General features: G+C 42.3%; 1 protein-coding gene across 1 annotated transcript in view; it reads left to right on the forward strand.

Annotated features, from left to right (window-relative positions):
- The window catches only part of kdm6a (lysine (K)-specific demethylase 6A), a 27645-nt gene continuing 1011 nt past the window's right edge, over positions 1–26634 (forward strand). The window contains exons 1-28 of the mRNA XM_083906719.1: positions 1–78; positions 264–327; positions 2851–2959; positions 3195–3244; positions 4116–4174; positions 5827–5947; positions 9258–9312; positions 9652–9686; positions 11386–11479; positions 12493–12619; positions 12714–12812; positions 13093–13312; positions 13392–13532; positions 14914–15009; positions 15099–15182; positions 15308–15415; positions 16199–16600; positions 17234–18045; positions 19007–19136; positions 19283–19388; positions 21519–21724; positions 22276–22328; positions 22420–22494; positions 22608–22756; positions 23568–23682; positions 23792–23979; positions 24819–24960; positions 25073–25199. Of these exons, the coding sequence (XP_083762845.1) occupies positions 4143–4174; positions 5827–5947; positions 9258–9312; positions 9652–9686; positions 11386–11479; positions 12493–12619; positions 12714–12812; positions 13093–13312; positions 13392–13532; positions 14914–15009; positions 15099–15182; positions 15308–15415; positions 16199–16600; positions 17234–18045; positions 19007–19136; positions 19283–19388; positions 21519–21724; positions 22276–22328; positions 22420–22494; positions 22608–22756; positions 23568–23682; positions 23792–23979; positions 24819–24960; positions 25073–25199 (3717 nt within the window). The 5' untranslated portion in view covers positions 1–78; positions 264–327; positions 2851–2959; positions 3195–3244; positions 4116–4142. The remainder of the gene's footprint in view (positions 79–263; positions 328–2850; positions 2960–3194; positions 3245–4115; positions 4175–5826; positions 5948–9257; positions 9313–9651; positions 9687–11385; positions 11480–12492; positions 12620–12713; positions 12813–13092; positions 13313–13391; positions 13533–14913; positions 15010–15098; positions 15183–15307; positions 15416–16198; positions 16601–17233; positions 18046–19006; positions 19137–19282; positions 19389–21518; positions 21725–22275; positions 22329–22419; positions 22495–22607; positions 22757–23567; positions 23683–23791; positions 23980–24818; positions 24961–25072; positions 25200–26634) is intronic.

Raw genomic sequence — 26634 nt, forward strand, 5'->3', positions numbered from 1 at the left:
GGGAAAAGCGACTGAAATCGAAGAGGACTTTCCGAAGCTAACGGCGGCGGAGAGAGAGCGTCTTCTCGGCGTGGACAGGTCAGGCGAGCCGCGGTGTGAACACCCGCAGCTTTTCTCACAATTTCCGCTCTTATTGTTTGCTCCGCGCACTTTTAAAAGAACAAATAGCGAGCGAACGCCTGCCTCCCTGCCCCGCTTCCCCTCCACTAACACGGAACCGCCTGTGTTGTGTTGTGTTGTGTTTGTCTGTCCTCTACTTGCAGTTCACTGTTTGGATTTCACACGCTTCAAGAAGATGGCGCCAGAACGAAGGCCTTGCTGTTAAAGGTATGACACCGTGTGTTCACACTCACCATTAGTTCATATTATCCCGGGTTAAACACACTCCGTCCCAACACACACACACACAGGCCGCACATTTCCACAACTTTGAAGCAGCAGTGTCCGTGAACGCACCACTCGCTTAGTGTTATTATGACTGTAAATGTGTTTACACCGCACCACAGTAGCCCTATCAACGCCTCTGTCATACGAGTATTAGTCTCAGATTATACACAGATTAATACTTTATATCCCTTCAGTCCAACCCCGGTTTCTTACCCATGTGCTGTATATAAAACTGCAATTATTTTTTGGGGGGCAAATCCTTTATAATCAGGTCTCTGCACATATATATGTAGCAGATTTCAATAATTCCCCAGTTTTTGGTCATCTGACTATAAAAGAGAGGCTTTACTATCGTACAATAACACAACATTGCCATGTGGAAATAGTTTTTTAGTCCTTATAATAATAATAATAATAATCATAATAATTAAGTATACACACAAATAAATAAAGGCATCATGGAGGATGTAGCACCTGTTTATTGACATGTGGTAGTTATTGTTTACACGGTTGTATACAAGTATATGCTAGCACATGTATTTCTCCTACAAAGTACCATATATGTTTGAATTAGCTGCTCTATTTACAGCAAAATACAAGGAGCAAAAACAACACAAATGCTGCAACAGTTAAGACACAACAATTGACCATTTGATGTCATTTAACCACATGCTTTCCCTGTGAATTTCATCAGGATTGTATGGATTGGTTGTATTTGTGGGTTATTTGTTTGGTGACTATTTCCAAACATGTCCAGGGTTCGTACATAATGTTGTTATAACTACTTTAATTGTGTCGTTGTGGTATAAGGTGATATTAAAATGGTTTATGGAGAGCTTTTTGTGTTTGTTGGAGTGGTGTGGACCATATGACGTTACAATACTGTAGATTAACAAAAAACACACACACCGGATAATGTGGCTGCTAATCGAGATGAACATATGCTAGCACCTCGCTGCCTGTAATGGCTCTATTTTAAGTGTGATAATAAACCACAGACGATGACGTGTGCACTTTATGTCGAGGAGATGCTTGCTTGACAGAAACGTTGTCCTCCGTTCAACCTGCGCGTCAGCTCGCTCTGCTAGCATGTAGCTGCTAACTGCGCTCACTGTGCTAGCATATAGCGGCTAACGGTGGCGGCAGTAGCAGTGTCACACGAGCCGCAACAGCTTCACTCTAGCCTCGGTACTCGCGGTACAACCTACCGCCTGCCAACGCGAGTACCGCGTCTAAGTCGGCTCACTGTGCTAGCATGTTAGCAGCTAACGACGCTCACCCTGTTAGCACGTAGCGGCTAACTTAGCTCACTGACCGACCATGTCTAGGCGCGAATAAACACACATATCGTATAGTTTAATGTCACATAATTAACTATAACCGCTGTTTGACGTGGCCCAAAATGGCGGGGGTGTTTGTGAAGAAGAAGAAAAACAAATACACAGCGAACGTTTGCTAGCCAAATAGCTAGAGGGGCTAAGCTAATCAGCTTTAGCATGTGTATAAACAAACAATAGAAATGGCGACTAAAGACGATGAGTGAGTGTCGGTAACAATTATGTGTCATTACAGCAGGAAGCTGAGGACACACAGTGATATAATTGCACAGTTTTTGGTCCAGTAACGGCGTCTGTGTGTCCGCAAACATGTGGCTGCAGCTGCTGCTGCTGAGGGTTTAGCTGAGGTCAATGTTGGGTTACAGTAGAGTTTTAACACGAGGCCTTTTATCGTGTTTTTAATGTTGTCTTTACATTTTTCTATCACAAATATATAAGTATAGTGTATGCACACCAGGGATGGGACAATACCACTTTTTCGTGACCAATATCAGTTCAATACAGTCATTTTTAGGGGTGTCATCGTACTCCAAATACATGATTAACATGCATATAAACGTACCATGCATTTTGTGTAGAAATACAATAATCTACATACTAGAGATGATAGATTAAGAGTTTGCCTCAAGCGATAATGAATTGACTGTAAATGTGTCGTCATAAATAAATACTGTTGAATAAAGTGGTATAAACCTTTCAAGCTGTTGTCATTGTGTACGTCCTCTTTCTGGACTGTACCACGTGCGAATGTAGTGCTTTAAGGAGACGATGTTAATAACACCGTAACTGATACAGAGCGATTTTAGCACAATTAATCATTTTTATGTTTGCAATAATACACAAATATACGAGGGAGACAGATATTTATTATAATTATAACATAATAGTTTCAACAGGGTCCAACACAGAAGTCATTTGTTTGGCAGTTTAAAAGCCGGACGACGATGTCCATATTTGGACATGTACAGTTGGTGCTATGCAAAACAGCTCTGGAAGCTCTGGTGTCCATTCAAACCCCCCGTTATCCTCAACTTGTCACATTAACGCTGTAATACGAGTAGCGTGGATTTAACCGCCGTGTGTCACCACGCTAACCCTTCACACTCCTCCGGTTCTTGTTTTCCAGGCCGTCAGCTGCTATGAAGCTCTCATCCTGAAAGCAGAGGGGAAAGTGGACCCTGACATTTTCTGTCAACTGGGTCACTTCAACCTCCTGCTGGAGGACTATCAGAAAGGTGAGCGTCTCCGTCACGCTGCAGTCCAGACCAGCTGTGTTCAGGCTAGATCTGGACAATATGTGGATATTACTGTACATCTATGATTCTGGATATCATGATCTTTGAGTATTTACAGTGTATTTTCTGTGTATTTACAGTATGAAGTGTAAGTTTTTCCCCCATACAATTAAGGTTTTTCTACATATATATAAATATACCTGTGTGTGTGTGTGTGTGTGTGTTATTTTTGCAGCATTATCTGCATACCAGAGGTACTTCAGTTTACAGTCGGACTACTGGAAGGTGAGTTTGCTCAACATTTGCAAACATTCCCATCGTTCTAAATTGGAATTACTAATGAACCAATATTAAAGTTCCCAATCCCATGGAAAGTTTGTGAAAATCAACAGATATTTATTTATTAAATTAATTAACTAATTATTTATTCATATTATTTATTTATTAACACAAGGTGGCAGCGTCAACAAGTAGTTAGTTGGTAGCTGTGAGGGAGTTTACGCGGTTTCTTGAATGCATCTCAAAGCTGCTCCTCCGAGTCCACGAATAGAGTAAATTTAAGGATTCCAAATAAAAATCAACGTGAACCGGAAAGTTTTTCTTGTTTTCTTAAACCCAGCCTTACATTTGACAGTTTTTTGAGAAGTGTTTTATTTTATTTTTGGCCGTGTTGTCGTGCAGCTTTGAGGCTAAAAGCGTGTTGTTGTGCCGTCAGGTGTTTCTCACAGATATTATTAGACTCGTCTTTGACACGGTGACGTGCAGCGACTCTCAGTGTGAGTCTATATGAGGCCGCGATGTGTACGTCTACACTTCCTCTTCACACCCTCCACTCCGTAAAGTCATTACACGTCTATGAAACGACAACAACAGCGACATTTTTCTTTATAACAACTCAAAAGTCGATGTGGTAAAAACGTGTTGCGACACCAGCGCGGCTGAAAATCAGGTGGTGTGAAACGTCACCATGATACAAGACGTTAACGCTCCATACCCAGAAATGTACAATTACATTCGTCACATCGTCTCAGTGCAGATGATGATTTCGCCACTTTAAATAAACGCAATATTGATGTTTAACTTACATTTTAATCATTTGTTACAGGTTCACAGTTGTGCTCTTGTTGACGCTGGTTTTCTCTTTCTTTTCCCTCAGAATGCTGCCTTTTTATACGGCCTGGCCATGACTTACTTCCATTACAACGCTTATCAGTGGTAAGTTCTTCTTAATTCAAGCTGTTTTGCTCTTATTTTGACGCTGTGTCACTTTTTTAAAGACTCTTTAAGACGCTCCGGTGTGAACCAGGTCGATGCAACGGCTCTTTTGCATCACACACTTAGAACTCGACTCTTCGACCAATTATTTAAGGTTTAATTGAGGACACAAAATGCAAAATTATTATTTTTAAATTTTTTAAACAATTTATTTTTTAAATAATTTATTTTTTAAATCTGATTATTTGATTAATTGGGGAATATTTAGTAGAATGCTCGATTACAAAAACATTCTAAAGTTGCAGCCTTAAAGGTGCCATCTGTAAGAATGTGGCCAAAAACAGTTACTACACTCAAATTCAAAATACAGATTTTCATTTACTCCGCCTTTGTAGCTCAAACGTAACTGGCAACCCGTGGTTGCTCGGCAGCTGAGACTCTACCGACTGCAATGATCGGTGGACGGCGGTAGGTGGCGCCACATGACGGCAAAACATGATTTCAATGCGAATATTTTGGCTGAACTGTTGTTGTTGGTTGTTGTTGAGTCTCTATGACATATTAGGAGGTTTGATTTAGATTTATTACATAACCATGATGTGATGACTCCGCCCACGCGGAGGAGGAGGAGGAGGAGGAGCTATATAGTCATGGAAAACAACGTAATGGTTGAATGGTTTAGTCCTTATTCTGTCTGTTAAATATTGACGTTTTAGACATTTTTGCTTTGCTAAAATGTTGGAGATAAAGTGAATGTTTTCAGGATTTTTAAGTCTTTTTAAACTTTAATCTACAGTTGGACATTGTTGGCTTTGATTCATTTGTGTTGTGTGAGCCGAGTCGTTCAGTGGAATAGTCTTAATCTGGATTAAAAAAATCTGATGAAATGCAAAACTTTTAGTGGATTCTCTTAAACTTGTCGTCATGTGATCGAGCCGGCGTTGACAGTCTCACTTCTCAGTTTAGCTGCTTGCAACTTCACAGTGTTTTCACTCTGTGGATTGTGACAGTGAGTGAGTGAGGGAGGGGGGGGAGGGAGGGGGGGAGGAGTCGGGCTGGATTACGTCACTCTGAGCCCTAAGCCCAGAGGAATGCTGAGCTGTCAGATGGTGAACGCCGTTACCGCACGAGGACACGAGCGTCCAGGGTTTGTCCCTCGGACAATATTAGGTTGCAGATGATGCGGTGAACGTGTGGATTATTTCTGCTTTGAAGTCTGAAACTGTATCTGTGTACGACACACACACACACACACACTGTGAAATAATCTGAGCGTGGTCCACTGTGTCACAGTCTGTTCTGTTCCCAGCATTCACTCTGGATTCTGCAGAGAGGGAGGGAGGGGGGGGGGAGGAGGAGGAGGAGGGGTTATTGAGTTCACTGTGTGTGTGTGTGTGTGTGTGTGTGTGTGTTAGCTCGGCTTAGCGCTGCAGCTAAAGGCTTCACGGTTGCCATAGCGACACAGCGAGCGACAGTTTGTTTAAACACGCCGTTTGTTTTTCCACAAAATGAAGAGAGAATTCACTTCACCGAGTTTGACCGAAGCCATCTCTGCTGTTGTTCGGAAAGTGCTTTATAAATAAAGTTGCATTGTTAAATCTGGATTAGAGTAGAAATGATGCTTTTGTGTGTGTCTCTCTCTCTTTTCCCAGTGCGATCAAGGCGTTCCAGGAGGTTCTGTACATCGACCCCGGCTTCTCTCGAGTCAAGGAGATTCATCTGAGGCTGGGACTCATGTTTAAAGTCAACACAGACTACGAGTCCAGCTTAAAGGTAAACCCGAAACCTGCTGGATTAACGCGTGTCGATTTGCTGTTTTGGATCCGATAAAAACACTGTTACACTGTCGGAGGTTGTTTTGACACTTTTTTTGGACAGCTCACTCTCCCACACCAAACCCCATAGAGAAAACCAGTGATTTTAACATCACAGAGACACAGGAGTTCACAGGAGTTGTTGATCCACTGCTGCCTCCATCACTAACTTATAATGTCTTTTTTGGTCAATTCGGCTTTTGAAATCCTTTGTCTGGATTTAGATAAATGACACAAAGTGACCACACGAGGCAGCAGTGACCAGAAGCAGCTGTGTCCCAGCGAGCTAAAAATTTTGATTTTCTCTATAGGGTTTGGTGTGGGAGAGTGAGTGTTTTACAAACTTTATTTTCCAGTTATAAAACAGATATACATGTTCTTAAATATCTTTAAAAATACACGTTTGTCAATTTATCTCACCGTTAGACAGACTTTAAACTGAAGTTTGTAAACCACTCACTCTCCCACACCAAAGCCCATAGAGAAAACCAGTGATTTTAACATCACAGAGACACAGGAGTTGTTGATCCACTGCTGCCTCCATCACTAACTTCAAATGTCTTATTTTGTAAAATTCGGCTTTCGAAAATCATCGTTCAGATTGACCTCAGTGACACAAAGTGACCACACGAGGCAGCAGTAGACCAGCAGCTCCTGTGTCCACTGTGAGCTAAAATCACCGGTTTTCTCTATGGGGTTTGGTGTGGGAGAGTGAGCGGTTTACAAACGTGAATATTTGCCCCATAAAACAAAGAAATCACTCAAACTGAATGATTTTGGTCCGAGAACATCATCGTTTCCAGGTTTGACAAACACTCAGTGATGAAAACAATCATAACTACTAGAATTGACTTTGTCACAGTGTTGTGATGATGATGATGATGATGATGATGATGATGATGATGATGATGCAGCATCAGGACCAGTCAGAGAACATTTCCGCACGCCTTTTTATGGAACATTAATCCAGGATGGATGGATAATCAGATTTAAGCTGTGAATTTAAGCTTTTTCCTGTTTCCCTCTCTCTTACCTTTACTCCATCTCTGCTCACGCACCCCTGCCTTTTGTGTGTGTGTGTGTGTGTGTAGCTTTGAGGTATTGTGTGTCATCTCTCTGCTCTGTAGTCGTCTGCTGAATAGTAATCACTGACACCAGGAGAGGAGAGGAGAGGGGGAAGGAAGGAAGGAAGGAAGGAGTGTGTGTGAGGGAGAGAGAGAGAGAGGTAGAGAGAGGGAGAAGGCGAGACATGGGTAGGGAGGTGGAAGCTGACGGAGCTGCTGCAGTAGATCTGTCTGCTGGAAGAGCAAGTGTGAAAGACGAGGGAGGAAGGAAGGAAAGGAGGGAGGGAAGGTCAGAGGAGACGGAGAGAGACGGGATGATGCAGCGGGGTTTCAGGACGAGTGAGAGCTGCCTGACAAAGGTGAGAGAGAGTGTGTGTGTGTGAGATATTCAAACATCTGTCCGTGATGGTGTGTGTGTGTGTGTGTGTGTGTTATGTTAGCTTGCAGCGCGGCTTAATAAGGGAGTTGATTCTGTGTGTGTGTGTGTGTGTTTGAGGACATTTTGTCTCGTCCTCACACTCTAAAGGTTTGTTTTTTGGTGAGGCTTAAGACCTGGTTTAAGGGTTAGAATTAGCTCTAGGTTGAGGTTAGCGTAAGGGGTTTCCTGTTTTCCGTCGTAAACCGTGACCTTGTCCTTGTCCATGGAGACCAAAACCTGGTCCTGATGCAGCAGAGCTGGTTCTATTTAGGACTAAATCATCTCATTTCCATCGAGGGATAATGGAGACGGCAAAGGGCTACGATTGGTCCTCAACGTAAACGCCGACTGCTAGCGCGAAGACGAGGAAATACTCCAAAACCTCTACTTTAGCTCCTTTAAAAACCGTACAAGGACGTGCAAGTCATTCCTGGAGGGAAACGGCCAAGGTGGACGCCGTCGCTCACTGTAGCCGGAAACACAACAACAACAACCACCACCTACGACGACGTTGCCGACCATTGGAGTCATTGGACTTTGGACTACTGACCCCTACTGATCGGGCGGGAGATTGCATCGTGTATCCGGCACCACGACAGAGAGCTGGAGGGGTCTCCGTGGTCACGTGGTTGTGGTTTCTGATTTTCAGGACGTTTACCGGTTACTCCGTTAGCTCCTTTTAGCACCGGTTAGCGTGTCTACAGTGGAACTGGAGCAGTCTAACAAGTAACCAGCGTACCCGTGTTACTGCGTATGTGTGCGTCTGTTTTTAAGTTTAGCGTTACTTTACAGACTCATTTTAACAAATCGGGAGTCACGTTTTTATTTACGAGGTTCCTTGGAGGCATCTCGAAGCTGCTCTTCCTCCTGGCGTTTAACATGCTGTAGATCCCGCAAAAGTGATGAAATTTACAAGGTTCCTTGAAGGCATCGTGAACCTGCTCCTACTAGCGTTTAACACACTCGATCCTATAGAGGTGTTGATATTTCCAAGGTTCATTGAAGGCATCTTGAAGCTGCAATCAACACGGTGTAGATTCTACAGAAGTGTTGAGATTTACGAGGTTCCTTGGAGGCATCTTGAAGCTGCTCCTCCTCCTGGCGTTTAACATGCTGTAGATCCCGCAAAAGTGATGAAATTTACAAGGTTCCTTGAAGGCATCGTGAACCTGCTCCTACTAGCGTTTAACACACTCGATCCTATAGAGGTGTTGATATTTCCAAGGTTCATTGAAGGCATCTTGAAGCTGCAATCAACACGGTGTAGATTCTACAGAAGTGTTGAGATTTACGAGGTTCCTTGGAGGCATCTTGAAGCTGCTCCTCCTCCTGGCGTTTAACATGCTGTAGATCCCGCAAAAGTGATGAAATTTACAAGGTTCCTTGAAGGCATCGTGAACCTGCTCCTCCTAGCGTTTAACACACTCGATCCTATAAAAGTGTTGATATTGCCAAGGTTCCTTGAAGGCATGCTGAAGCTGCAATCAACACGCTGTAGATTCTACAGAAGTGTTGATATTTCCAAGTATCCTTGAAGGCATCTTGAAGCTGCAATCAACACATTGTAGATCCTGCAGAAGTGTTGATATTTACGAGGTTCCTTGAAGGCATCATGAAGCTGTAAACATGACGTCACGCACGTTAACGCCGTTAACTGCCGCTATGTCGTTGACGCCGCTGACTGCCGCTATGTCTGCGCTCGTGGAAATGCATCGATTTTCTGACCTATAATGTGATTTTTAGTCGTCATTAATTGCCTTTTTTTTTTCTTCTTCTTCTCTCTGCAGCATTTTCAGCTAGCTTTGATCGACTCCAACCTCTGCACTTTGTCCAAAGCTGAAAGTAAGTGTGTGTGTGTGTGTGTGTTGCAGTATCATATTTGAAAGCATGTATTAAAAGGGCACAGAGATATTTCTACACAGCAGTTCTTCCTCTCTCTCCTCTCCCTCTGTGCTGTGGTTGCCTAGGCGACAGCACGAGGATAGAGAGTGTGTGTGTGTGTGTGTGTGTGTTAGAGCGAGCACTCACACTGCTTGTTTCATGCTGGTGAAAGTGTTGCCCTGGACCACGAGGGAGAATTATTAATATCTCTGGTTCTTTCTCTTTTTTTTTTTTTATCTCCCTGACATAAAAACCTCATTTTTCTTTTTCTCTCTTTTTTCTTTTTTTCTCTCTCCACAGTTCAGTTTCACATCGCTCATTTGTATGAGATCCAGGTAAGAACGTTTTCATCTTTTATTCATTTAATCTTAAGGTTCTTAATGTACATTAGAGCAGAGAAACTTAAAGACACAGATCAGTGGTTCGTGTGTGGATGTGCTCACAGTGAGGTGTTTTTATTGTGTCCAGACAGGAAGTTCACCGCCAGACTCTGGTTTATGTGTGTGTGTGCTGATAAGAGATCAATCAGTGTGTGTGTGTGTGTGTGTGTTTGCTTTTCTGCTCTGGTTACGCCTGTCGTCCAAACACATTATTATCCACGCAGCTCAGGTTTCCCCTAAACCCAAAAAGTGTGGATATTTACGAGGTTCCTTGGAGGCATCTTGAAGCTGCTCCTCCTTGCGTTCAACACGCTGTAGATCGCACAAAAGTGATGAAATTTGCAAGGTTCCTTGAAGGCATCTTGAAGCTGCGTTTTCCTAGTGTTCAACATGCTGTAGATCGCACAAAAGTGATGACATTTGTAAGGTTCCTTGAAGGCATCTTGAAGCTGCAATCAACACATTGTATATCCTACAGAAGTGTTGATATCTATGAGGTTCCTTGAATGCATCTTGAAGCTACGATCAACACGCTATAGATCGCACAAAAGTGATGAAATTTGCCATGTTCCTTGAAGGCATCTTGAAGCTGATACTCCTAGCATTTAACACACTGTAGATCGCACAAAAGTGTTGATATTTCCAAGGTTCCTTGAAGGCATCTTGACACTGTTCCTGCTAGTGTTTGACATGCTGTAGGTCCTACACAAGTGTTGATATTAACAAGGTTCCTTGAAGGCATCTTGAAGCTGCGTTCAACACGCTGTAGGATCATATAGAAGTGTTGATATTTACGGGATTTCGTGAAGGCATCTTGAAGCTGCTACTCCTAGCGTTCAACACACTGTAGATTGCACAAAAGTGATGAAATTTACAAGGTTCCTTGAAGGCATCTTCAAGCTGCAACTCCTAGCGTTTAACACACTGTAGATCCTATAGAAGTATTGACATTTCCAAGGTTCCTTGAAGGCATTTTGAAGCTGCGATCAACACGATGTAGATGCTCCCGAAGTGTTGATATTTACGGGGTTCCTTGAAGGCATCTTGAACCTGCTCCTCCTAGTGTTTAACACACTGTAGATCCTATAGAAGTGTTGATATTAACAAGGTTCCTTGAAGGCGTCTTGAAGCTGCTCCTCCTAGCGTTTGACATACTGTAGATCTCACAAAAGTGATGAAATTTCCAAGGCTCCTTGAAGGCATCTTGAAGCTGCACCTTAAATCTGGGATTAAACATGTTTTTTTTATACCTGTGTGAACGGGGAATAACCTGACCATGAAGTCCTAACGTGCAGCCGTTAAAACCCAAGGTCACTAAAGGTCGTCGTGTCAAAACAAACAGCGGGATTTCAACTCGGGGCAGGCAGCTCAGGTTTCCCCTAAACACAAAAAGACTGGACACACACACACACACGCACACACGGGGGAGGGTCAGTGAGGACAGGCCAGACTCAACACTTCTTTAAGTGTGTCTGCACTTAAGTGTGTGTGTGTGTGTGTGTGTGTGTGGGGTCATTGCGTCTTCAGACTCTTTGTGTCTGTGCAGATAGAACCATAAAAACCACACCAGACCCCTCCTGTCTGCTCTGAATGACCTCTCCTCTCTTCCTCCTCTTCCCTTCTTCTCTACGTTTCATTCTCGTTCGTCATTCAGAAGAAATACAGAGCGGCGAAGGAAGCGTACGAGCGTCTGCTGCAGACGGAGAATCTGCCTGCACAGGTGAAGGCCAGCACGCTGCAGCAACTAGGTGAGTCGGTGTGTGGGGACAGTGAACGCATCGCGCTGCGCTCACTGGACTGTTTGTTTATTTAAAGTTTGTGTGCGCGTTTGCTGCGGAGCGACAGCATTGTTGTGCTCGTTCCCCCTCCCCCATAGTTTGTGCGAGCACGTGCACACAAATGCAAAAAGAGTTTATTTATTAGGATTAGTTTGAAATTAAGTGTTTTTATTTTCTTCTTTTAACTCAACTCAACGGACTCTGTGAATAACAAGAGTTTACGTCAGTTTAAGGCTACGTCTTTTTCTCACTGTTAAGACAGGAAATTGAATAGTTTCAAGAAACCTTTTTTCTTGAAAGCATCTTGAAGCTGCTCCTCCTAGCGTTTAACACACTGTAGAGCCTATAGAAGTGTTGATATTTCCAAGGTTCCTTGAAGGCATCTTGAAGCTGCAATTAACACACCTTACCCTACAGAAGTGTTGATATTTACGGGGTTCCTTGGAGGCATCTTGAAGCTGCTCCTCCTAGCGTTTAACACGATATAGATCCTATAGAAGTGGTGATATTTCCAAGGTTCCTTGAAGGCATCTTTAAGCTGCAATCAACACGCTGTAGATGCTCCTGAAGTGTTGATATTTACGGGGTTACTTGGAGGCATTTGAAGCTGCTCCTCCTAGAGTTCAACGCCCTGTAGATCGCACAAAAGTGTTGATATTTCCAAGGTTCCTTGAAGGCATTTGAAGCTGCGATCAACACGATGTAGATCCTATAGAAGTGGTGATATTTCCAAGGTTCCTTGAAGGCATCTTGAAGCTGCAATGAACACACTTTAGATCCTACAGAAGTGTTTATATTTACGGGGTTCCTTGGAGGCATCTTGAACCTGCTCCTCCTAGTGTTTAACATGCTGTAGATCTCACAAAAGTGATGTAATTTACAAGGTTCCTTGAAGGCATCTTGAAGCTGCTACTCCTAGCGTTTAACACACTAGATCCTAAAGAAGTGTTGATATTTACGAGGGCTCTGCTCTGCTCCTCCAGGCTGGATGCATCACACGGTGGAGCAGCTGGGAGATAAAGGCACCAAGGACAGCTATGCCATCCAGTGTCTGCAGAAGTCGTTGGAAGCCGACCCCAACTCTGGCCAGTCCTGGTACTTTCTCGGCAGGTAAGAAACGACGAGGAGGATTCTAATCCAAGCAAAGCGGTATCTGATTTTGATGTGATCTGAATATAAAGTGCAAATATATGCGTTTTCTCAGGTGTTACTCCAGTATTGGGAAGGTGCAGGATGCCTTCATCTCTTACCGCCAGTCCATCGATAAGTCGGAGGCCAGTGCTGACACCTGGTGCTCGATAGGGTAAGAGCTCACCTTGTGTTGTTTTTGTCGTCGAGTTTCCTGATTCACTTTTTCACACGGTATTCGTTAGCTAACAGGGTTCAGTTTGGTTGTGAATGTAACGTACAGTAGCAGCATGAGTGTGTGTGTGTGAGAAGAAGCATCTGCACTGCGACACGGGACACGAGCAGAGGCTGCAGGAGCCTGAGCCTGAGGCTGCTGCTATAAATAGACGAATGTCGGGTGTTTGATGTCGTCCGAGGTCGGGTGATGAAACCTGCGTTCGCCCGCTCTCCTGCAGGGTTCTGTACCAGCAGCAGAACCAGCCCATGGACGCGCTGCAGGCCTACATCTGCGCCGTTCAGCTGGACCACAGCCACTCCGCCGCCTGGATGGACCTGGGCACGCTGTACGAGTCCTGCGGTCAGTCGCACGACGCCATCAAGTGCTACGTCAACGCCACGCGCGGCAGGGCCTGCGCCAACACGGCCGCGCTCACGCAACGCATCAAGCTGCTGCAGGTGAGACCCGCGACGCCGCGTCGCCACTGTGTCTGGACGTCGGGACCAAAGCCACTAAAGTGTCGTGTCCTTCTTCCAGGCTCAGCTGTGTAACCTTCAGCCAGCTTCTCTGCAGAATAAGAGCAAAATGCTGCCCAGTATTGAAGAGGCGTGGAGCCTCCCCATCCCTGCAGAGCTCACGTCCAGACAGGGAGGACTGAACACGGCACAGACGCCGCAGGTGAGGCACTGCCGCTCGTCCACAGACACACGTTAAATCACACCGAACAGACACGGGGTCATTGGAAGTGCTGGAATTTTGTTTAAGAAAGAAGTGACGTTGATATTGAGGGAAATGTCTCCTGCCACCAATGGGTTCCCACGGGTCCTTGAAATCCTTGAAAGTTTGTGAATTTGAAAAAAAAAAAAAAGATTCAGACGTCCCCCACTCTTTGGCCCTTGAAAAAACTTTCAAGGGCCTTGAATTTTAAGGACCCATAGGAAGCCTCCTTCAAATCCTTCACTGTTTGTGAATTTGGGAAAAAAATTCAAGGTCCTTGAAAGTTCTTGAAAATTGTCCTGAGTGCAGGACGTCTGAGTTTTTTTTTTTTTTAAATTCACAAACCTTCATGGATTCTAAGGAGGCTGCCCTTGTGTCATTGAATTCCTCCTAGGTTTGTAATTAAAAAAATAAATAAAATCCAAGCCCTTAAAAGTAGCTTTTCATGGGTCCTTGAAATCCTTGAAAGTTTGTGAATTTGAAAGAAAAAAAAATTCAGACGTCCTGCACTCAGGACAATTTTCAAGAACTTTCAAGGACCTTGAATTTTTTTCCCAAATTCACAAACATTGAAGGATTTGAAGGAGGCTTCCTATGGGTCCTTAAAATCATCCTTGGTTTGTAATTAACAAAAATAAGTTAAATGTAGTTTCTCAAGGGTCATTGAAATCCTTGAAAGTTTGTGAATTTGAAAAAAAAGTTTTTTTAGGTTGATGAGGATGATTTTTAAAGACTTTTAAGGGCCTTGATTTTTTTTTTTTCCAAATTCACAAACTTTCAAGGATTACAAGGAAGTGTCCTATGGGTCCTTAAAATCCTTCTCGGTTTGTAATAATAACAACAACAAAAAAATCCAAGCTCTTAAAAGTAGCTTGTTAAGGGTCCTTGAAATCCTTGAAAGTTTGTGAATTTGAAAAAAAAAAAAAGGTTTTTAGGTTGATGAGGAAATTTCTTTTTTTTTCCAAATTCACAAACTTTCAAGGATTTCAAGGATGCTTCCTATGGGTCCTTAAAATCGTCCTGGGTTTGTAATAAAAAAGTAAAAAATAAATAAATTCCAAGCCCTTAAAAGTAGGTTTCCGAGGGTCCTTGAAATCCTTGAAAGTTTGTGAATTTGGAAAAAAATTCAAGGCTCTTAAAAGTTTGCGAAAATCGTCCTTATTAGATATCTCCCCCTGCCAATGTGCCCTTCTGGGTTCCCACAGGTCCTTGAATTCCTTGAAAGTTTGTGAATTTGGGGGAAAAGAAATTCAAGGCTCTTGAAAGTTGTTGTTCATGGCCCTAAATAGATGACATGTGTCATTGAAAGTGCTTAACCGTGTCTCTGTTGCTGGACGTCCAGGCGTGCAGTAAAGCAGAGGGAGGACAGACGTCCAGTAATCACACAGAGCCACAGGCCAGTCCTGCCAAAAAGAAACGCACTGCCAGTCCAGTCAAGGTAACCATGGCTTATTAAAGAAAAACATGTCATATTAGAATATTCATGTGTCAGCGGTGATAAAGACAGACGTCTTCTTTGTCTCTCAGAGTGTCCTCGACTCGTGGACAAACAACAACAGCAGCAGTCAGCAGCAAATCCCCAGCTGGTACCTGACGCCACAGAAGCTCCAGGTGAGACTTTGACTACATTTACTCGTCTTTATCTGCGTCGAGTTTGTCGATTATTATGTCTGTGAAATAGCTTAAATGTGTTGTTCACAATGGTTATAAACACTTTGCACCTTTTTTAAAAACAGCTCCTGGATCACTTACGGACCAACCGAGCAAACCTCAAGCCTCCTCAGGTGCAGATGCTGGAGCAGCTGGAGAAGCAGTTCTCTGTCATGCAGCAGCATCAGCAGCAGGTGAATAAAACAAACGCACACTAGGGGTGACGTCACTCTTTTTAAATTTAAAGTTTTTAATTCGGGTTCTTTTTTTTTTATTAATCACAATTTTTTATTAGAGTTTTCTCTTATTGTAGATTGTGTCTTTTAGCGCCCCCTGCCTTTTTAGTTTGTTTTTTACAGTTTTTAAAATTCTAAATATTTTAATCTCTTTGGATATTTTAAGCGTCTTCAATGCAGATGAATTGAAAATGAATCGGTCACTTAATTAATTAATTATTTATGTGTTAATTTAATTAATTCATTAATCAACAAATTAAATAAGTAATTATTTATTTAATAAACTAACTAATTAAATATTGATTATATTGATTATTTATTAACTAACAAATTAATACATTAATTATTGATTATATTATTTATTTATTTAACTAACAAATTAATAAATAAACAAACTATTTATTATATTAAATAATAAAATAACTATTTGGTATATTAATAAATAAATTATTGATTATATTAATTATTGTTATATTAATTCATTTAATAATTATTTGGTATATTAATTAATTAATTAATTAATTATTAATTAATTAATGTGAATAATTAATAAATACATTATCAAGTATATTAATGATTGGTTTATTAATAAATAATGGAATAAATACATTAATTAATTAATAATTATATTAATAAATGAATTGATGCAGTCATCTATGGGCGGTTTATGCTTTGTGCAACAGTTTACATTTGTATGAAAAGTCTTCTATGAATAAAGTTTGATTGAATGTTGTGTGTCAGCTGAGGCAGCAGGCGGCGGCGGCGGCGAGCGGTCAGCTGAAGCCCATCCTTCCGAACGGTCCTGCGGCTGAGCCTCCTCACCATCACCGCTCCTCCTCCTCCTCCTCCTCCTCCTCCCCCGTCAACCACGCCTCCGCCCGGCCTCACACCACCACCAACGGCACCTGCTCCTCCAGTCCCGCGTCAGGGACGTCGCTGGGACTCCAGGGCGGCAAAAAACACAGCAACGGAAACGACAACAACAACGACGCCGAAGACGACGACGACGACGTGCCTTACCCGCAGAAGAACTCTCTACCTCACAACTGCACAGCTGCCCGTCAGCACAGCACCAGCACCACCAGCAGTCCCAGTCACTCTGACGAGACGTGGAGGAGCCAACAGCCAAACACTAACACTCAGGTAACTCACCGATACCTGAGTTACCTCACCCTCATCTATCTATAGAACACGTTTCACGTCTTTATCTCACTGTTAGATGACTTTTGTAAACCACTTATTCTCCCACACCAAACCCCATAGAGAAAATCAGCGATTTTAGCTGGTCGACTGCTGCCTCGTGTGGTCAATTTATGTCACTATAGTATAGTACTATAGACGTGAACATAAACACATCATAGACATCATAATTGTTGAAAAATCTGCAAATTTTTCTTGTGCCAAACCTCATAGAGAAAATCAGTGATTTTAGCTGGTGCGGGGACACAGGAGCTGCTGGTCTACTGCTGCCTCGTGTGGTCACTCTGTGTCACTGAGGTCAATCTGAACGAAGATTTTTAAAGCCGAATTGTCAAAATCAGACATTGTAAGTTAGTGATGGAGGCAGCAGTGGATCAACAACTCCTGTGAACTCCTGTGTCTCTGTGATGTTAAAATCACTGGTTTTCTCTATGGGGTTTGGTGTGGGAGAGTGAGTGGTTTACAAACTTCAGTTTCCTGTCTAACAGTGAAGATAAAGACATCTTCTTAACGCCTCTTTAATGTGTTATGAATGTATAGTGTGTAATATATAAATGTGTCCTCATCTCTGTCCAGGGGCTTCAAAAAGGTCCAGGTTCACATTCGGCGGGTCCCAATGGAGAACCCCCTTTCTCCTCCTCGTCCCCCTCCCCTCACACCTCCTTCTCTTCCTCTGGCGTTCTGAATCAGGCGGGACGTTCCTCCTCCTCCTCCTCCTCCTCCTCCGGGCCCTGCACTGCCTCCTCCTCGGCCTCCTCCCTGTCCCCCACCTCCCCTCAGACCACGCCCAACCACCTGTCCTCGCCTCCCCGCTCCGCCAACACCTCAGGGCTCCACACCAAAGACGCCGCGCCTCCAGGGGGCAGCGGCGGTGCCGCGGGGACGCCGCTCGGCCCCGGCTCCGCCCCCACGCAGGGATTGACTAATCACGTCCAGGCGCGCGCGGCGGACAGCTCGGCGAGCCGGTCTCGGCCTGGCTCTCCTGACAATCCTCAGCTCTCAGCCTCAGTAAAGGGAAAAGCCAATAACAACAACGACGACAACAACAACCACCACCACAGTAACCAAGGAGACGCCTCCTCGGAGAAACTCAACAACATCCATCCGGGTCTCCACGGCAACAACGACAACAACAGCAACGCCAAGCCTACGCCGCAGCACCCCGTCGTCTCCGCCTCCGCCGCCACTGCCACGCCCTCTCCGTGCTCTGCAGACACCGACAGCCTCTCCAGCCTTAACAGTCAGGGGCCCACGCTCAACGGGAAGAGCCCCAGGAAGGTGGAGCCACCTGGTGGAGCTCACAGGCACAGCAGCGCCCCCTCTGGTCCGTCACCGTGGTCGTCGTTTTCCATCTACCCCAGCTCCAGTGAAGTCCTCAAGGCCTGCAGGTGAGACGCTGTGTGTGTGTGTGCGTGTGCGTTTACACACCTAAAGGTGCAGTACGTAACTTTTGTTGTTGTTATTGTTCCACATCTGTTCTTCTTCTTCTTCGTGAACAGAAGCGACGTGACATTATTTGTATGTGTATATGTACACGTGTGTATATATATTTATATGCGTGTGTATATATACGGTCTGTGTGTATGTATGATTGTATATATATATGTGTTTGTATATGTGTATACATATGCATGTATATGTATGTATGTGTGTTTATTTATGTATATATATGTGTGTGTGTATATATATATATATGTGTATATATATATATATATATATATATATACATACATGTGTGTATATATATATATATATATATATATATATATATATATATATATACACATGTATGTGTATATATACACATGTATGTGTATGTATATATATATATATATATATATATATATACACATGTATGTGTATGTATATATATATATATATATATACATACATGTGTGTATATATATATATATATATATATATATATATATATACACATGTATATATATATACATAAATACATGCATATATACGTGTGTGTGTATATTATGTATATGTGTGTGTGTATATGTATATATGTATGTGTATATATATATATACACACTTAAATACTTGCATATATACATATATGTGTGTGTGTGTATATACATATATATATACACATACATACATATATGTGTGTATATATATATATACATATGTGTGTATACGTTTACATGTGTATATACACACACAGAATAGGATGTTTTTACCGTCTTTTAATGTCATTTTCATCATACACAATGTCATATTTAATGCTGTCCCATCATTTGCAGTTTATCTATGACTCTGTGTTGTTGTTGTTGTTGTTGTTGTTGTTGTTGTTGTTGTTGTTGTTGTGACCTCCACTGACCCACGTCTGTGCTGCAGAAACCTGGGGAAGAACGGTCTGTCGACCAGCAGCATCCTCCTGGACAAGTGTCCTCCGCCGCGTCCTCCTCGTCCTCCCTCTCCTCCGCTGCCAAAGGACAAACTCAACCCTCCCACGCCCAGTATTTATGTACGTACTCTTACACACTCCTGAAAGTTTTCCTTCATTTATGCAGTTTTTTTAATTATATATCTGTACCTATTTACCTTTTCATCCCGTGAAGCTCTTTGACTTTGATTTATGAATGTATTGACGGTCTCTCGTCTGATCTCCAGCTTGAAAACAAGCGTGACGCCTTCTACCCTCCTCTGCATCAGTTCTGCACTAACCCTTCAAACCCGGTCACCGTCATCAGAGGACTCGCCGGCGCCCTCAAGCTCGGTGAGAACGCTCTCATTCTCCTCTCTCTCTGTCTCTCACGTGGCTCTGTGTGGGTGTGCGTGTGTTTATGTGTGGATGAACGTGTGACAACAGCACCGCCTGCAGGTTGAGGACGTTACTGCGCGTCTGCTGCTCTTTCACAGTGTCCCTCGGTTATGCAACCGTCTAATTTAAGAGGCTCTTTAATGACCTGCTTATTATTTTACATATTCATATTTGTCATTTTTAGGGCGTTAAATGTTCTATTAAAGTAAAGTAAAACACTATATATCCCAGTTAAACAGCTCTTTTTAACAGGAAACTCAAGTTTGTAAACCACAAAACTTGATAAATTTTGGACTGAAATTTTCTTTTCCAAAAAATGTGTCAAATTTTGGACTGATTTTTTTTTTCAAAAAAGTTGTCAAATTTTTAGCTGAAAGTTTTTTTCCAAAAATGTCCTCAAATTTTGAACAAAAAGTTTTTTTCCAAAAATGTCCTCAAATTTTGGACAAATTTTTTCCCAAATAATTTGTCAAATATTAAATGAATTTTTTTTTCAAAAATATTTGAGAAATTTTGGACCAACATTTTTTTTCCCCAAAAAATCGTCAAATTTTGGACCCAAATTTTTTTCTCAAAAAAAAAGTTACATTTTGGATGACGTTTCTGTCAAAGCTACATCTGGCTACTGGGTCTCCAATGTGCTTTTTGAACACTAGAGGGCAGTAAACGTGCGCTGATACTGAACTTTGGAGTTTTAATAACTGCACGGATCGTGGATTGAACACTCGTTCGGTTCAGAAAATGTCCATGGAACGTGGAAATGACAAAAAAATATTTGAATGATTTCAAACATGGAGCAAAGAAACAGGAACATATTCACACAGTTACAGTATACGCTGACGATACTCATATATATGTATATGTGTATATATGTGTCTGATTCCTTCTTCTTCTTCAGTGTGTCTCTGCAGACCTGAAGCCTCATGACCATCTTGATCAAACACACTCAGACCAGCTGATGGTCACTTGACTCTAATTTCTTTCTTTATTGAGAGAAATGTGCTCCTTCCTTTCCTTCCTTCCTTTCCTTCCTTTCCTTTCCTTCCTCCCCCACCACACACACATTCCAGCTCCCTGTCACCACAACACTCCTCTGTCTCTGTCTCGTCTTCATCATTTGAGTTTTCTGACATATTTGTTGAAGAAATCCAACAGAGACACCAAACCCCATAGAGAAAACCAGTGATTTTAGCTCACAGGGACACAGGAGCTGCTGGTCTACTGCTGCCTCGTGTGGTCACTTTGTGTCACTGATTTAAGTCTAAATTAAATATTTTAAAAGCCGAATTTTGCAAAATAAGACATTGTAAGTTAGTGATGGAGGCAGCAGTGGATCAACAACTCCTGTGAACTCCTGTGTCTCTGTGATGTTAAAATCACTGGTTTTCTCTATGGGGTTTGGTGTGGGAGAGTGAGTGGTTTACAAACTTCAGTTTACACAAGGAAATGTCTGATTCACTCATTCATTGTGTCACTTTATGGTTGTGTCTGTGCGTGTGAGAGAGAAATATAGACTAAATAAAAAATATACACCAAAATATTGATTATATTTACGTTTTAAAAATGACAGTAATAAGATTTAATGTCAAGTTTATTAATTTTATTTAATAACTTCTTAAATGATTATTTGTTATTTTCACGTCTGTTAAATATCAACTAAATATTTAATTGAATATTTTAATGAATACGAGAGTTTATATATATTTTTTTTTTCTCAATGGGGTTTGGTGTGGGAGAGTGAGTGGTTTACAAACTTCAGTTTCCTGTTGGAAAAGTCTGTCTAACAGTGAAATAAATTGACACACGTGTTCTTTTTCAATATATTAAAGAGCATATATCAGTTTTCTAACTGAAAACTGAAGTTTGTAAACCACTCACTCTCATGCACCAAAGCCCATAGAGAAAATCAGTGATTTTAACATCACAGCACACAGGAGTGAATAGTAAACTTTAGTTTCATGTTGTTAAAGTCTGTCTAACAGTGAAGATAAAGACGTCAACATTTAATGAAGACGTCCTGGATGTAAAGCAGATCTTAGTCAGACACATAAATAAACATGGTCGTCTTCTTCTTTTTCGTTACAGACTTGGGTCTTTTCTCCACAAAGACGTTGGTGGACGCTAACCCCGATCACCTGGTGGAGGTGCGCACACAGTTGTCTCAGCCCAACGACGAGAACTGGGATCCCAGCGGCAGCAGGAAGATGTGGCGCTGCGAGAGCAGCCGCTCGCACACCACCATCGTCAAATACGCCCAGTACCAGGCCTCGTCGTTCCAGGAGTCTCTGAGGGTCAGTGAGCATCGTCCGTTACCGTGTTAAAACGTACGCTTTATTCAGAGGCTGTGAGAACGTGTGTTATAAAGTGTCTGAAGTTCTTATTTTGGAGCAAAAACTACTCAAAATGTTGTAAAGTTTGGTTGAATTTGTGAGATTTGGAAATGCATCACAGTTAAAAGTTCATTTTTATGGACAAGGAATCCCAACTTTGACTCATCAGTAGGTGCAAAACACATTTAGTAAAGCCTGAATAAGTGTTTTTATTCATAATAAAATGAAGTCTGTGATTTTCCAGCTTCTTAAATGTGAATATTGTCGGATTTTTTGCTCCAAAAAACAAAAAAATCACAAAGTGACAACATTTCAAGGTTCTGGAAATGTATTATTGAACATTTTATTACATTTTATGAACCAAACGACAAATAAAGTCCTGAAATTCTAGTTTTGTTTTGAAGTGATTTGAGTCTCCTGTCACAGCGCCCTCTGCTGGACATTTCTCTGCACGTCCAGGTTGTTATTTTTGATGCTCATCACATTCTTTTTCTTTTTTTTTTAAACGTCAGGAGGAGAGCGAGAAGAAGAAGGAGATGGAAGCAGAAGCCTCTTCCTCTGACGGGTAACTTGTCTTTTTCCTTTTTGTGTAAACTTGGCGTTGAGGTTTTCCTTCCTCCTCACTAAGCTCCTCCCCCTTTTCCTCGTTTCATCAGTGTGATGCGGCGGAGGAAAGGTCCGCTCAAGCACCTCAAATTCGGCACAAACATCGACCTCTCTGACGAGAAGAAGTGAGTTTAAACTGACCTGAAGCTTTTTGCGGTGTCGTGTTTGAGCTGAACTAACTCCTCCTCCTCCCCCTCTTCCCCCTCCTCCTCTTCCTCCTCCTCCTCCTCGACCACAGGTGGAAGCAGCAGCTGCAGGAGTTGGCGAAGCTGCCGGCGTTTGCTCGCGTGGTTTCAGCCGGGAACCTGCTGAGCCACGTGGGTCATACCATCCTGGGCATGAACACGGTGCAGCTCTACATGAAGGTGCCGGGCAGCAGGACTCCAGGTACGAACACACACACACACACACACACGCATGCATTTTTGTACTTGCTGCATACTGAGGACCGGGTAGAAGTGCTGACAAAGTGAGGACCAGCATTTCCACTTTATAAATCAACACTTAATTACAAATATCTACTTCATGAATGACATCTATGTAGAACAACGGGGTGCAGTACCATAAAATGTCTGCAGGTGGAGCCCCAGAGCAAAAAGTGTGTGAAACACCAGGGCTGGAAAACAAGGGCCGCATGTTTACAACCTAAGGAAGTGATTTGAATGAAAACAAAGTGAGGACCGGCCAAAATGTCCTCACTTTGTTGGTTAAAATCCCCCTCACTGGTCCTCGGTATGCCGCAAGTACAAGAACACACTTACACACACACATTCTTGTACTGGCTGCATACTAAGGACCGGGTAAAAGTGCTAGCAAAGTGAGGACCAGCATTTCCACTTTATAAATCAACACAATTACAAATATCTACTTCATGAATGACATCTATAAAGAACTACTGGGTGCAGTACCATAACATGTCTGCAGGTGGAGCCCCAGAGCAAAAAGTGTGTCAAACACCGGGGCTGGAAAACGGATTTTTGTACCATGTTGAGGAGTATAGCATGTTTACAAACTCAGGAAGTGATTTCAATGAAAACAAAGTGAGGACCCGCCAAAATGTCCTCACTTTGTTGGTTAAAAACCCCCTCACTGGTCCTCAGTATGCCGCAAGTACAAGAACACACACACACACACACACACGTTTCTGCTGAGTCATGTCTCTCTCTCTCTGTGTAAAACCTGACTGGTGTTTCCTCAGGTCATCAGGAGAACAACAACTTCTGCTCGGTCAACATCAACATCGGCCCTGGAGACTGTGAGTGGTTTGCCGTCCCTGAGTCGTACTGGGGCGTCATCAACCAGTTCTGTGAAAAGTGCGTCACAACAACAACAACAACAACAACAACAACGACGATCGCAACAGTCGACCGATTCCCTAAATAATAATAATTTTAAAAAACTCCACTTTTGCTTCTCCCGCAGGAACAACATCAACTTCCTGATGGGCTCTTGGTGGCCCAACCTGGAGGATCTGTTTGAGACCAACGTGCCCGTTTACCGCTTCATCCAGAGGCCGGGAGACCTGGTGTGGCTCAACACGGGCTCCATCCACTGGGTCCAGGCCATAGGCTGGTGCAACAACATCGCCTGGAACGTTGGACCACTCACAGGTGAGGGGAGGAGCTAAAACATGCCTGAAAACCGCTCACTCTCCCACACCAAACCTCATAGAGAAAACCAGTGATTTTTAGCTCACAGGGACACGGGAGCTGCTGGTCTACTGCTGCCTCGTGTGGTCACTTTGTGTCACTGATTTAAGTCGAAACTTAATATTTTAAAAGCCCAATTTTACAAAATAATACATTATAAGTTAGTGATGGAGGCAGCAGTGGATCAACAACTCCTGTGAACTCCTGTGTCTCTGTGATGTTAAAATCACTGGTTTTCTCTATGGACTTTGGTGTGGGAGAGTGAGTGGTTTACAAACTTCAATTTGCAGTTAAAAAAATGTTGACACAATTTCTTAAATGTCTTAAAAAATATGTTTGGTAACATATCTCACTGTTAGACAGACTTTTATGACGTGAATCTTAACTTCTTGTAAACCGCTCACTCTCCCACACCAAAGCCCATAGAGAAAACCAGTGATTTTAACATCACAGAGACACATGAGTTCACAGGAGTTGTTGATCCACTGCTGCCTCCATCACTAACTTATGTCTTATTTTGCAAAATTCGGCTTTTAAAATCTTTCATTTGGATGTACTGTAGTGACACAAAGTGACCACACGAGGCAGCAGTAGACCAGCAGCTCCTGTGTCCCTGTGAGCTAAAATCACTGGTTTTCTCTATGGGGTTTGGTGTGGTTTAAAAACTTCAGTTTCCTGTTGTAACAGTGAAGATAAAGACGTGAACATGTTCTTAAAGACATCATAACTATAACATATATATAACATGTTCTTAAAGACATCATAACTATAACATATATAACATGTTCTCTTCTCTCCAGCTCATCAGTACAAACTGGCGGTGGAACGTTACGAGTGGAACAAGCTGCAGAGCGTCAAGTCCATCGTTCCCATGATCCACCTCTCCTGGAACATGGCGAGAAACATCAAAGTGTCCGACCACAAGCTCTTTGAGATGATCAAGTAAACAAAACAACAACAACTTTCCACTGATTTGTCACAGATTAAATTGTGTTTCTCTGGACTCACTCTGGTGTGTGTGTGTGTGTGTGTGTGTCTGTGTGTGTTGTTGTAGGTATTGTTTGTTGCGGACTCTGAAACAGTGTCAGATGCAGCGGGAACTGCTTCTGTCTGCTGGGAAGGAACTGTCGTGGCACGGGAGGACGCAGAGTGAACCAGCACATTACTGCAGCATCTGTGAGGTGAGGAGGGTCTGTGTGTGTGTGTGTGTGTGTGTGTGTGTGTTGTACTTGCGGCATACTGAGGACCAGTGAGGGTTTTTAACCAACAATGTGAGGTCATTTTTACGGAGTGAGGACATTTTGGCCGGTCCTCACTTTTGTTTTCATTGAAATCACTTCCTTAGGCTGCTATAACATGCTATACTCAATGTGTCAAAAAAAAAATCAAATTTTCGACGACATAGTATAGTATGTCCGTTTTTGTCAAATTTTGGACCAAAATGTTTTTTCCCAAAAAAATTACAATTTTTTTTTTAATTTTTTTTTGACATTTAAAAAAAAAAATTACAATTTTGGACGACATAATATAGTATGACTTATTTTTGGTAAATTTTGGATCGCAATGTTTTTTTCAATTTTTTTTTTTTTCAACTTTTGGATGACATGTATAGTATGACCTTTTTGTCAAATGTTGGACCAAAATGTTTTTTCAAAAAAAAAATACATTTTTTTTTTTCAATTTTTTTAACATTAAAAAAAACAAAAAAAACCCACACATTTTGGACGACATAGTATGTTATGACTTTTTTTGGTAAATTTTGGACCGTAATGTTTTTTTCAAAAAAAAAAATTCAATTTTTAAAATTTTTTTTGGATGACATAGTATAGTATGCCGTTTTTTGTCAAATTTTGGACAAAACATTTTTGGTCAAATTTTTATTTAAATTTTGGTCGACATAGTATAAGTATGATGTTTTTGTAAAATTTTGGACCAAAAATTAGAAAAAAAAATCGAAAAAGTTTTCCAGCCCTTTTTGCTCTGGGGCTCCACCTGCAGACATTTTATGGTACTGCAACCAGTAGTTCTTGTAGATGTCATTCATGAAGTAGATATTTGTAATTGTGTTGATTTATAAAGTGGAAATGCTGGTCCTCACTTTGTCAGCAACCCAGTCCTCAGTATGTAGCAAGTACAAGAGTGTGTGTGTGTGTGTGTGTGTGTGTGTGTGTGTGTGTGTGTGTGTGTGTGTGTGTGTGTGTGTGTGTGTGTGTGTGTGTGTGTGTGTGTGTGTGTGTGTGTGTGTGTGTGTGTGTGTGTGTGTGTGTGTGTGTGTGTGTGTGTGTGTGTGTGTGTGTGTGTGTGTGTGTGTGTGTGTGTGTGTGTGTGTGTGTGTGTGTGTGTGTGTGTGTGTGTGTGTGTGCGTCTGTGTGTGTCTGTGTGCGTCTGTGTGCGTCTGTGCACAGGTCTGTGTGTCCCCTTCTATACTGTCAACACTCGGTGTCTCGATTTTAGCCACTGAACAAACCACTCACTCTCCCACACCAAACCCCATATAGAAAACCAGTGATTTTACCTCACAGGGACACAGGAGCTGCTGGTCTGTTGCTGCCTCGTGTGGTCACTTTGTGTCACTGATTTAAGTCAAAATTAAATATTTCAAAAGCCGAATTTTAT

This window comes from Microchirus variegatus (genome assembly GCF_963457635.1).
Source record: "Microchirus variegatus genome assembly, chromosome: 20".
In the NCBI taxonomy this organism is placed as follows: Eukaryota; Metazoa; Chordata; class Actinopteri; order Pleuronectiformes; family Soleidae; genus Microchirus; species Microchirus variegatus.